This window comes from Talpa occidentalis, unplaced genomic scaffold (genome assembly GCF_014898055.3).
Source record: "Talpa occidentalis isolate TD23 unplaced genomic scaffold, MPIMG_talOcc4v2.1 talOcc4.9, whole genome shotgun sequence".
NCBI lineage: Eukaryota > Metazoa > Chordata > Mammalia > Eulipotyphla > Talpidae > Talpa > Talpa occidentalis.
The window spans coordinates 64,088,549-64,101,404 of NW_023605305.1; the positions used below are offsets into that span (position 1 = coordinate 64,088,549).

Sequence of the window (12,856 nt, forward strand, 5' to 3'; positions counted from 1 at the left end):
AGTTCTTCCTCCTCAATTTTCTATGTTAGGTATCATTTTTTCTTTTCGGTTTTCCAGCTAAAGATTGCAGATTCACATTTGACTCTCTTTTCTCTCTGTTTCCACATTTGTTAACCACCAAATTCTTTTTCACTGGATTCTTAATCTAACTCTGATTATCTGAAATGGTCCAGGCTTTTTCATCTCCTATCCTGTCCTCCCAAAGAGTCTCCTGTCTCCCAACTCATCCCTTTAAATGTACGTGCTGCCAGAAAAATGTCTGATACTAATCTAATCACATCATCTGCTCCCTGATGCCCATGAGGTGACGATCCAAGGTCATGATTTAAGGAAGTAGAGTAATTAGAGTGGGAAGTGATGGGATATGACACTAGATAACAGATGACAGGCACAGACTTGAGAAACCATGATTCCAGAGTGAGGGAGCTGCATTTTATTCTCTAGTTTCTGAGAATTTTCAATATGGATCTAATGTGATAAAAAATTAATCTGAGGGGAATGTGGAAGAGATCAAGACAGAATGTCTACAGCAATTCCCATGAGAAACAAGAAATAGTGAGGGCTCAGCGTGGTCTCAGCTGTTGAAACATCAACCAGCAGAAAATGGGTAGTAATCGTTAATTCACCTTTAATTGTCTTTGCTTATTTCTCATCTTCTAGGTTCTGAGCTCTTTGGGGATTGTTTCTTGCATGTTTAGATTCGGAATGGTGGTGCGAGGAGGAGGGGTGCCGGAGTGCTCAAGAATGATATATAATGATTTAAAAGAAGCTTCGTTTTTAGGAGAGAACTCAAAGGATTTTCATCGACTCTCTCCCTCTCTCCTTCCCCCATCTTTGCTTCCCACTTCCCTGTTTACATTCTATTAAGTTCACACTAGAGACTTGAGACCTAAACATAGATACAACATGATTCTTGCCGTCAAGCTCACAGTGTAGCAGGAGAGGTAAATGTGTATGTAAATAACTTCCTCTTAATTTTTATATCAGTTGTAATACAGCATAGTGTGGGCTATAAAGGAAGTATAAAATGCAGTGCAATCTTGGAGAATGAAGTGTGTGTCTAGGAAATTCAGAGATCTATCAAGTCAGAGTAACAGCTAAGTGGGGACCTCAATATAAATAGGTGGTGAAGGGTAGAATTGGACTTTTAGTGGAGATCTTAATATAGTATGTACACATGTTCATTGTCAATGAGGCAACTCTGAAATTTATATAATGTTTTAATGCAAGGTTACCACAATAAAAAACAAATTTTAAAATATTCATAATTTGTTTTAAAGTTTAAACAAATAAAATATAATTTGGTGTGTGTCAGGCAAAAAACATAAAAAGGAAGGGACGCACATTCCACATATGCAAAATTCTATTATGATGAGAATGGCAGGTTTGGGTGAGAACAAGATGACCGTGAGGGGCCTGGGTCTACCTCGTGCCCATGGCTTTACAGAATGGACAGGTCTAGCAGAATGGAAGTCTCCAGACTGGGGCGGAATATAGCTCCAGCACATGTCCCACCCTTAACCTTCCTTCTGCCTTACAACTCAAGTTCTAGTAACCCCTCCTGGGTGCTTGCCCGTCAACGAGCATCACCCCTTTCAAAATCCAAGACCCAGGGTTCACCAAACTTTTCCTACATAGGGCCTGATAGGAAGTAGTTTCGCCTTTGCAGGGCATGGAGTCCACTGACAGCTACTCAGCACTGTCAGCAATGATGGCCACTGAGCAGTGGTCAGGCGCCTTTCCAATGACACTTCGTGTGCACAGCCAGGCAGAATATTTGGTGTGCAGGCTGTAGTGTGTTGACGTCCACCGTGCAAGATGGCATCTAGCTTTCCTAAAGAGCCATACCAACTCTTTCTTGAGTAGCTTTCCTTCAGAGATCATAAGCATGAATGAAGTTACCTTTGTGGATGCACAACCCCCCATCCCATCAGAGCAGGCCCACACGCCCCTGTTTCTGGCCCCCTACTCTTCACGGTCCCTATGTGCTACCAGAAGGAGGTAAGAGCAAGCTCTTCCACACTGAAAAGGACATCAGAATATTTATGAGAATGGAAAGCTTATCAAAGAAGCCATCTTCTCTCAAGTATCCTAAAGGAATTAGAAGGGTGATAACCCCAGGCCAAGAACATCAGATGGTATTTGTAAAGTTCATCTTCTTGCTCCAGATCCCTAACTTTAAAGGTCTGTTTTTCCCATGTTGGTATTTCATTTAGAAAAGCAAATTTCTGCACGCGCGCTCTGACCTTGAAGTAGCGCAATACAAGCTGAAGCAGAGAGGCCTCATGCTCCATTATGAATTTCTTCAGAGAGTCAAGCAGCTGCCCCTGGAGTACAGTTACGGGGAGTACAGAGATCTCTTCCGCGATTTCGGGACCCACTACATCACGGAGGCCGTGCTCGGGGGCATTTATCAGTACACACTCATTATGAACAAGGAGGCCATGGAGAGAGCAGGTAGGCCACCCAGGGCCCATTCCTGGCATTCCTGATGGGCATCCAGACACTCTCCTGCTGAATACTCCTGCCAAGGGAACTCTAAGTTGATGTGGGAGGTTTCTGTTAGTTACTGGAAGGAGTTAGTTGGCGGTTTATTTGTTAAGTTGTAAGTTTATTTATTTATGCATTTAAGAACTGGGGTATAAGCCAGAGGTGCAGGGGGTGAGAGGATCCACCAGAAAGAGTGGAGCAGAACAGATAGATCTACTGAAATACACTGCTGAGGGGAGCAGCGGGTGAGACAGGAGAGGTTTGCTGCTCCATTTGGGTTGGTCCCTGGCTGTCAGGGAGCCATGCTGCAGTGGCTGGTGATAACTTGATAGTGCTGTCTTTAACCCCTGAGCCACCAGGCAAGCCCTCCTCTTCCTTTTTTAAAATTGCTAATATTGCTACTCCTCTGTCCAGGCCCCTGTCTGGGCAGTCCTCTTTCATGCAGTTACTCTCTCCAGACAAGCATGTCAAAACTCATGACTTTTTAAATGTTTCAACATGCAGATAATTCCCAATTTATAGATCTGTCTTGGGTCTCTTCTGTGAACCCAAGAGTTTAAGTGGAAATGCTTCTTGATATCTCCATTTGAGTGATTTTTTGCTTTCTCCTCCCAAATGGGTTTCCTCCATCATCTCACCATCCACATTGCAATTGTTTTACCACCCCACAAGTAGCTCATGCCAAAAACCCAGGAGTCAATCTTGAATATTTTTCTATCCTTCCACTTTAATAGCAAATCCTCTCAGCTCTACCCCCAAGGTAAATTTCCTCTCTATCGTGGCTGTTACTCCCTTACTGTCACTCCAGGACCAGTGCTTCTCAAAATTTAATGTGAATGTAAATGATCTGCACAGCTTGTAAGTGGTCGATGCTGATTCAGTCCATTTGAGGTGAGGTGTCACATTCTGCATTTCTAAAAATTTTGATGCCAATGCTGCTGGTCCATCAATTGCATTTTAATTTACAAGACCCCAGATTATACCATAGACTCCAAAGTAATATTCAACTCCTATTCCTCCTCTGCAATCCAGTCTTCATGCAAATACTTCAGGTCTTTCTAACTATAGTCAACTGCAAGTCTAAGGTATGATTCCTGCTCCCCAGTGGCTCTTGGCTCTTGTTAGGTTAGGTCACCTCTGCTACACAGATGACAGTGGCATAGCCAAGGCTTGGTAAGTCCAGGGTACTTGCAAGAGGACACATGGTATATAATAAAAATTTATATCAGTGTGACCTCAGTCTTGCCAAGATCCTCCCTCTGTGCCTCTGGTTTCAAGGGATTTTCATAGTTCCTCAAATTCCTTCCCATAAAAAGGATCTACAGTCAAATAAGTTGGCAGAACATGCACTGGACCCTACTTTTAGAGTTTCTTAAACATCCCACCGTCAAACCACCCCTCTACCTATTTTGATGCAAACATTGTCATACCAACTTGACCACAGAAATCATTTTTCTATTTTTTTTAAGATCTATTTATTTATGCATATAAGAACTGGAGTACAGGCCAGAGGTGTGGGGGGTGAGAGGAGTCACCAGAGACAGAGTGGGGAACAGAACAGGCGGACTGACTGAAATATACTGCTCAGGGGAGCAGCAGGCAAGTCAGGAGAGGTCTGCTGCACCATGTGGTTAGTTACCTGGCCAGGGATGGAACTCATGCCGCAGTGGCTGCAGATACCTTCATAGGTTGCATCTTAACCCCTTGCACTACCAGGGAGGCCCAGAAATCATTTTTCTTGTAACAATTATTTTTATAAGAATTATAAGGGAGGTTATCATGGAACTCATGTTTTGAAGATCGTGCTTCGGGGAAATCTGATCTGTAGCAACATTGCAAGACAATCCCAGTAGTCAGATTGCTCTCCTCTCCTTGCACTGGCCTCAGAGTGCTGTAGAAGGTGCTTACAAGTCACACCTGAGATTTCAGTGAGTTCAGGAGAGGAGAGTGCCTCAGGGAGAACTGGGGAACAGATGGCAAATGGCCCCAGAATGAAGAAGTAAGGGAAATGGAAACAGCCCTTTTCCCTAGCCAGCTACTATACCAGACAATTTATATGCATCCTCTCAATTGATTAACAAATCATCTGTCGATGATTAGAGCAAGGTGATCAGGGGAAGGTGGCCAGGTTGCAGCAGCTCTACTTACTGGATCAGCCCCAGAGATTTGATAAGGAGTCACACTTTTGGAATAGGACTCTGAGCACCTCTCATTTTGGAGCACAGTATAAAACCACAGAGAATCTTTGAAGAAGCTGAAAGGGGAAGGTGATGCTCTTCTCTTATGGGTCTCTGCCCTGGTGCCAGTGTTGCTTGCATTTCTTTGTCTGATCACCCACTAATTTATGTGTGAATCTTAAGGACCCCATGACAACCAGGAAGAGCTCAGCCTCTGAAATGATGTCAGGAGAGACAGGGATATTTACATTTTAGGTCAGGAGACCCTTTCCTTGTTTTTTTCAGATTATTCTCTTCATGATGTCCAGGCCTGTGCTAAACATGGTTTTGCAATTGGTGCTGCCATTGAAGAAGTCTCCATCAAGCTGGGTGTATCAGTGGGCACATGCAAGGGTATTCTGAATGAAATAAAAGGTGAGTAGCAGGGGCCTCTGGCTTCCATGCTTATCATCTTCCCCACTTTAGATGCCCTCCAGATCTAGTCTTTCTTTAAACTAAAGACTGGATATTCCAAAGTATTTTAATTAAAATAACGATTCATTCAGTAAAATTTAATATAGCTTTTACTATGTGCCAGGGATGCAAAAATGAATAAGGATAAATTCCAGCTCCATACTATCCAGATGATCTAGACAAATGATTACAGGAGCAACGACAAAACAAAGCAAAAGAAAAGAAAAACAAAAATTAACTGCTAGTCTAGAAAATTTCTTCCATATATAACTGACACTCTGTTGAAGTTATTTATTGCGTTCCCTGTGGAGCCAGGCTGGAAGCCGCATCATGCATAGGGAGGCAGACATAAAACACAGATGCTCTTTAAAGAAGACATACAAAGTAACCCCACCTCCAGGTCACTAAACAGAATATTGCCCAGTATCCCAGAAATGCTTGCCAATCACCAATAATCTAATCCCTTTTGGACATAACGTTGTCCTGACTTCTGGGACAAACATGCCCTTCCTTTCTTAATAGTTGCACCACCTGCTTGTATCACTTACCAATATGGCTTAATATTGCTTACGTGGATGGAATATAATCTTTTCAGTCCTTTCTTTTAATATTCAACATTATGTTTTTATGATTAGCTGTAGTTGGTTCATTTCCATTCTGCAAAGTATTTTCTTATATGAACATAATACATTTTTCGTTGTCATTCTACTGTTGATGGGCATTTGGGCATTCTAATAACAATTGTTTAGTGATTGACACATAGATAATCAATAATCTGCCTACTTACATACTAACCTATTTACCTGTTTATGAGCTACATGTCCATCCCTATGTATGTATGTGCTAGGTTTATGTATCTATCTTCAGTCTCACTCCAATCTATTTACCTATGACCACTCAATCTATCTGTGTGTAGGTACATGTGTATCATGTATGTATCATTAATGTATTTACCTACCTATGATCTTTCAATCCATGCCCATATATGCATGTGTCTTTATTTACTGATGTACCTATGTTCTGTCATCAATCTCTATGTATACATGTATGTATCCTCTATCAATCAGTATCTATGTCCCATAGGCTCAGTGACTAGCATTTACAAATACTGAAAAGTCCCTTCCCTTTCCTGCTTCCACTGTTTGTCATTTACAGCTAGGTGAGCTGTCATTTTGTTCCTTGGACCACAGTTGCCCACAGGCAGGGAAGCTTCTTGTTCACCCACATCTCTGGGGTGAGTTCAGTGAATATTATGGCAACTAGGTTGTTGGTTGGGTTGCAGTCAATTCCAAGGTGAAAATTAGATCCCCTAACATTCCAGGTCTCCATACCCATTGCAGACAGAAACAAGAGAAATACGATGGTGGAAGACTTGGTGGTCCTCGTTCGGGGAGGGGCAAGTGAGCACATCACTACCCTGGCATACAGGGAGCTGCCTACTGTAGAGTTGATGCAGGAGTGGGGCGACGCGGTGCAGTACAACCCAGCCATCGTCAAAATTAAGGTACATGCAGCTGCTTTACCCACCCTTTCCTCTATTCAGAAAACAGTGGCGTATGCACACAGATCTCAGAAAGATCCAGGCCCTATTCTTGAGAAACATACATTTTAGTGGAAAATATGTCTGGGGTACAGATTACAGTACACTGCTGAGCACCCGATTGCCTTTCATTTGGACCTCTTAAGTTGCTAAAGGAAATTAATAATCAGCTTCTAATGTTAGCCTTTTCAAACTAATATTCTTTATTTCATCAGAGAATAAATGATTCAGTTATTTGTCCATTTAAACTCTCATTCATTCAGCAAATAGTCGCTAAGTTCCCGAATGTGATAGGAACTAAGGTAATGAAGGCAAACAGAGGAAAGTGCAAGGATGAAAAATACACTCTGTGCTGAACGGTGAGATACACGCACGTGTAACTATGTTACAGGACAGCATAATACATCATGATAATCACTACCATCTTTGGAGCACTTACTATATTCATGAAACTCTGCCAGGGGCTTTCGGAATGTTATTTCATCTAATACTCACGAGTCTGCAAATTAAGTATGCTTATCTCCATTTTGTGGCTGATAAAAATCAAGGTCACAGAGGTTGTATTCATCGGTGACTGCTCACGAGTCTCTTATTAGGTCTGAACCTGGGTCTTTGACCTCTTCCCTCCTCTCCAGACTTTCCTGTGGGCTTGGTGAATAAAAAATAATGATTGTAACCACCTGTCACCTAAATAAGAACAGTTTTGTGACCTTAAGCTAAAAAGACATTTGCTAGAACAGGACTGTCATACATATTAGCCTTAGGTCCTTGCCCATGGGGACTTCGCAAGGTGTCCAGGTCACGTCTTACACCATCCTCCTCTTGCCAGCCTTTCTACCATCATTGATGGGCAAGCAGCCACCCCCTGGATGTTTACCCTTGCAACCAAGGTGGGAGTTGAGAGGCTGGAGGTCTGATGGGAGACACTGCAATTCCCAGTCTTGGCTATGTCCCTTGCTTATATGCCAAATGCATAGTTTCTGTAGAACAAGAAGGGTGCCATTTAAATCCTCCCCTCTGCCACTTTGGGTGGACACTTCAGGTGCCATTGCTGGCAAGCATCAAGAAGGATAAAATCAGCCATGGGTTACAGGCAGGTCCAGAGAAATCTGGGTTTGACTGATGGCATGGTGGCATTGGTTGGTATGACAGATGGGCATGGGAATGAACAGAGCACAGTGTAAAATAGATACCCTGTCTTTATTTATTTCTTATCCAAAACTTTTTTTCCTTAACTTAGAATTAATGGGTTGCCCCTGTTACCTACCTAAATTGGTTGAATATGCCAGTCTGGGCATTGGGAATGACAAGCACTAGACTTGGGATGTGGTATATGTGTTTGTGTGTGTGTGCATGTGTGTGTGTGTGTGTGTGTGTGTGTGAGAGAGAGAGAGAGAGAGAGAGAGAGAGAGAGAGAGAGAGAGAGAAGAGACTATACACGTTAGCATGCTAAGCATCTAAACAGGCCTGCAAACAACCTTGGAGGTGTAGCACTTTACCAAAGGTGCCAAGGCCACCCAGCATGAATGAATGCAGTGTAAATCACACCCACTATTGCTGCAGTTCTATGAAGGGCTGTGTGAGCTGAAAGGGGGCAGAGATGTTTTTAGGAGCTGGGGGAGGTGGAATTGTTGAAGACTTTTACACGCTTCCTCTGTACATGCATAATCTGAGTTGGAAACATACACTCTGGGTGTCCCACGCTTCCATGCACCCTTTCTGGCATGAGAAAGCTACAGATGGCTTCATGTTATCTCAGAATAATTCTTTTCTGCAGAGTCACTTACCAGTAGCTGGAGCGGTGATTGCTTTCCAGGACAAGAGTCCACAAGATAAGCAATTCCTAGACATAAGAGTGTTGGCCATGGCTTGTATACAGAAACGAGTCTTGAAAATCAGAATTTGAGACATGATTCCTGCAGGAGCCAAGTGGGCAGGGAAGGAGACCACAAAGGAGCCCATGGATACTGTTACTAGTAAACTTTAAAGGGAGAGGTGGCTTTTTGTTCAAAGAAGAGATGAGAGAAGGCAATGGACATGGGGAGAATTTTGGACTCAAAAGGTTGAAATTATATTAAAAATGCAGAAGACAAGTAGATCTCTAAAATGGAAAAATGGATGTAAATTTCAGAATACACTTGTTTTGTGATTATAATAAAACTCAGGAAGATGAAAAATTTATGAAACAAAATATAGAAACTGAGATGTTTAGACACTGCGATGAAAAGGGATGTAGCTGCATATAGGAAACCAAAAGCACAATAACAGAATTGAAACCTACATTGGAAACTATAAAGAACAGAATTGACACTGCAGAAAATTGAGTCAGTGATGTGGAAGGTGCTATAAAAATGTTCTTATAATGCACAAGCAAAAGACAAAGAGATTAAAACACTGACATGAAAAAAATATGATGGACAGAGAGGAAAGAAGTGGAAATGTAAAACTTAGAGGCTTCTTCCTGAGAGGGACAAGATGAAATGTGAAGATGCATTAATCAAGCACATATATAAGGAAACGTCCCTGAGTGGAGAATGCAAAATGAACAGCTCATTGAGAAGTAAGCAGAAGGTCTGCAAACTAAATAGTAATGAAACATCTCTGGTGAAATATTTTACTTTCAGGAACTATTGTATCCTAAAAAATTGGAAGTCAATCTGGTCTTTGAACTCTTTGCAACACTAAATGCCTGAAGATAATGGAGTAACAACTATAAAGTCATGAAGGGAAAAATGCAGTGACGTGGTCATTAATGGATGGAAAGCCCCAAAGACATTTTCCAATATTAAAGGAATCCAAGCTTCCCCAAGTGAGCAGATAAAAATGCAGACTATCCAGTTTAATTTGAATTTCAGATAAATAAGCAATCATTTCTAGTATCTACATCTCCCAAATAGTTCATGGGATATAGTTATACTTAAAAAAAGTATTTGTTGTTTACCAGAAATTCAAATTAACTAGATAACCTGTATTTAACTGGCAACCTTAGACAGAGTCTATCCTCCATGTACATTTCTATACCAGAGTAGTCAGCAAAGTGAGGGTGTGGACTGAAAAGGCATTGCCCAGACCAGAGAGCTGGCACTGCCAGCTTTCCAAGGTGGAAGGAACAGCTATAGTAGTGAAACAGTGAATGGCATTCCCTTAAAGGGAGGAGAACCTAGTTCTTATGCTGCAGTGAACCACCCCCCCCAAATCTCAGTAACTTTATTTCTCAATCAGACATGTCCAAACAATGTTGGTAAGGGGGCTTTGCTCATTGTCAATCAGGAGTCCAGACAATGGAGGCTTTATCTTCTCATGTGCTCCGAGACACTCCACAGTGTCGGCAGGGATGGGACAAGTCACCTAACTCTGCTCTGAAGGTTTTGACCTGGAGGGATACTCTCTCTGCTTAAAGCAAGTCAATCTGCAAACTTACCTTTAAGAAACCAGGGAACTCCTGCCCTGCTGTGTACCCAAAATGAAAAGAAGCCAAAATACTGGCTAAGCGATGATAACATATATCACACCTTTCTAAAGCAACTTACCCAGTGATTGTCTAAAAGTGAATTACTCTGACCAAGAGCAGATTTAAAATACCTACACATGTTGTGGTAGCACTGCCTGGTAAGATAATGTCAGATTCAGACATCTGGATCTCACTACCAACAATCATTTCTGAATTTCAAATAAGCAAGCCATGAATATAATTAAATGGCAGATAACACAGAAAAAAAATAATTTTGCCACAAATGAAATCCTTAATGTGTGAGGAATGAAGCAATTTATAAGAAAGACACATCTCAAAGGAAATAGACAACTCTCAGAAGAACTCAGATGACTAATAAATATGCAAAATTTTTGACTTCGCTAGGAATAAAAAAATGAAGATTAAAGTAACAACACAATATTATCTTTTACTTATCAAATTGGCAATGATTAAAAACCAGCAATACTCAATGTCTTTGAGAGAGATGAGATGGACGCTTTTCTAAAAGGAGATGGGAATATAAATTGGTATACTACTCTTTAGGACAAGAATTTAACCATGTATATCCAAAACTTTAAAAATGTTCATAGCTTTTGATCCCATAACCCCAACTGCAAGAATTGGCTTTAAAAGCTGGTAAAGATGTGTATATAAAGACATGCCTTGTTTCATGTTATTTGTAGCACCAAAAGGGAAAAGAAAAAAGGAAACAACTGAAAGATTCAGTGACAGGGAAAATTGATACATTATGCTTCATTTATACAACAGGATGCTGTGAAGTCATAAAAAAGTCTTATCAAAGGATATTGAATAGCATGGGAAAATGCTCAAGGTATGATGTTAAGTGGAAAAAGTAGAGCGTAAAACTGTATATGCCAGCAATTTGGTGCAAATATCTGTCCAGCTACCTCTTCAGAAATGTACTGAAAGGAAATAGACCACAATATTAACCATTCAAATTCTTTCCCACCTCTTACTGATGCTCTGACTCTGGGCAATAAGCTGAACTTCTCCGCGCCTCAGCTTTTTCATCTGTAAAATGGGAACACAGACTACCCGAAGATGGTAATGAAGATGATGTTAGGTAATGGACAAAGAATTTAGTCCAGCACCTACTAAATGCTAGCTCTGGCAATAATTATTTGTGATCATTAAGAAAGGTGACACCAGGGCCTCCCCTGGTGGCGCAGCGGTTGAGCGCTGGGTTGCGAAGCTGCCCGCAGCCTTTGCAGCACCGGTTCAATCCCCAGCCACCCATGAGGGTCCCACATGGCACGCAGAACTCTCCTGCTACGCCCGCTGCTCCCCTCAGCAGTGTATTTCGTTGGTCTGACTGTTCTATTCCCCTCTCTGGCTCTGGTGAATTCTCTCACCCTCCTGTGCTTCTGACTGTACCCAGTGCTTGTATAAATAAATAAAAAATAAATCTTTAAAAAGAAAAAAAAAAAAGGTGACACCAGGGGTCACTGGAGAGAATTGCGTGGAGTTCAGTAGATCATACCCACCACCTCTTAGCAGCTGTATAAGTCATTTTCACAAGGGCAGGTGTGCAAAGGGCCCAATGATTCATGTAAGTCATTAGAACTATGTATTTGTCAGAGAGATGGGAGAGGAAACAGGAAAGGAGGGAACGGGAAGAGTAAAGAAAAGGAAAAGAAGAATGGGGAGGGACCTATTGGAAAAGGGAGCAGCAAACCCCCAAACGGGCAAATGTGCTATATTAACCTAAGAGAAAAAGGCAGACAAGGAGTCCTGAGTTGTTGCTCAGTTCCCAGACAAAGCAGAGTGGAGAATCCTGGGGTTGAGATTGGAAATGTGGGTTATCAACCAGTTTTATCAATAACCATCTGATCATGAACTAGGAAAAACACAGGCTCCGGGTTCAAATCCTACCAATGCTACTTTATGAGTTCTTAGCTTTTAACTTTACCTCACCTGAAAATAGGGCTAATAATTGCTACCTTGTGAGCATGACGTGGGATCCTATTCATAAAGTGCCAGCCCAATTCCTGGCACACAGCACACATGGGAGGTTTACTCCAGTTCTGCCCCTCTCTCTCCTGGAGCAGATATCAGTGCTGGTAGGAAAATGCCTAGTGGTGAAAGTCAGTCTTTCAGGGTGCTCTGCTGGGAAAGCAGGTTATTGGAGGAGCTCATCTTTGGTGTATGTACAGCACACCCCTCTACCCCACCGGCCCTCCCCCACATGGGGCCAGCAGGCTGGACAGTTCTGCAAACAGCCTCTGGATCAATTCATTGACCACAGAATGGTGAGACAATGGGACCACCAAGGGGCCTTGCTTTGCCCACTGGAGCGAAGGTCAGCATCAGATGCATTAAGAAATGGAAGCAATTTTCTTCCCACTGGAGGCTTCTATTAGGCATGATTGCCTGCATTTAGACAGACCCTAAACTCTCCAGGGCTGGATTAGGGCAGGATCACAAACAAACTCTGGACAGGAACCTGGCCCTGGAGCTGAAGCAAGAGCCAAGAGACTGTGCTCATTTCTAACTATCTCTTTGGACTTTGCCTCTGGTGTTTCCTAACCCACAGATACCACATCCATCTGTGACTTCTTCTCAAACACCCCCACACCTGCTGAGCAAGTAGCTTCACTCTTCCTGCTTCTCCTGCCATCCACACCCGCTCCCCCATGCCTGCTGCTATCGTCCTCATGAGGCTTCCATCCCGTGTCACTTAGCCCACCCACTTTCATTATAGGT

General features: G+C 42.3%; 1 protein-coding gene across 1 annotated transcript in view; it reads left to right on the forward strand.

Annotated features, from left to right (window-relative positions):
- Positions 1-12,856, forward strand: part of C8B (complement C8 beta chain) — a 40,850-nt gene that overhangs the window by 22,941 nt on the left and 5,053 nt on the right. Inside the window, exons 8-10 of the mRNA XM_054691540.1 lie at positions 2,217-2,457; positions 4,953-5,081; positions 6,461-6,624. Of these exons, the coding sequence (XP_054547515.1) occupies positions 2,217-2,457; positions 4,953-5,081; positions 6,461-6,624 (534 nt within the window). The remainder of the gene's footprint in view (positions 1-2,216; positions 2,458-4,952; positions 5,082-6,460; positions 6,625-12,856) is intronic.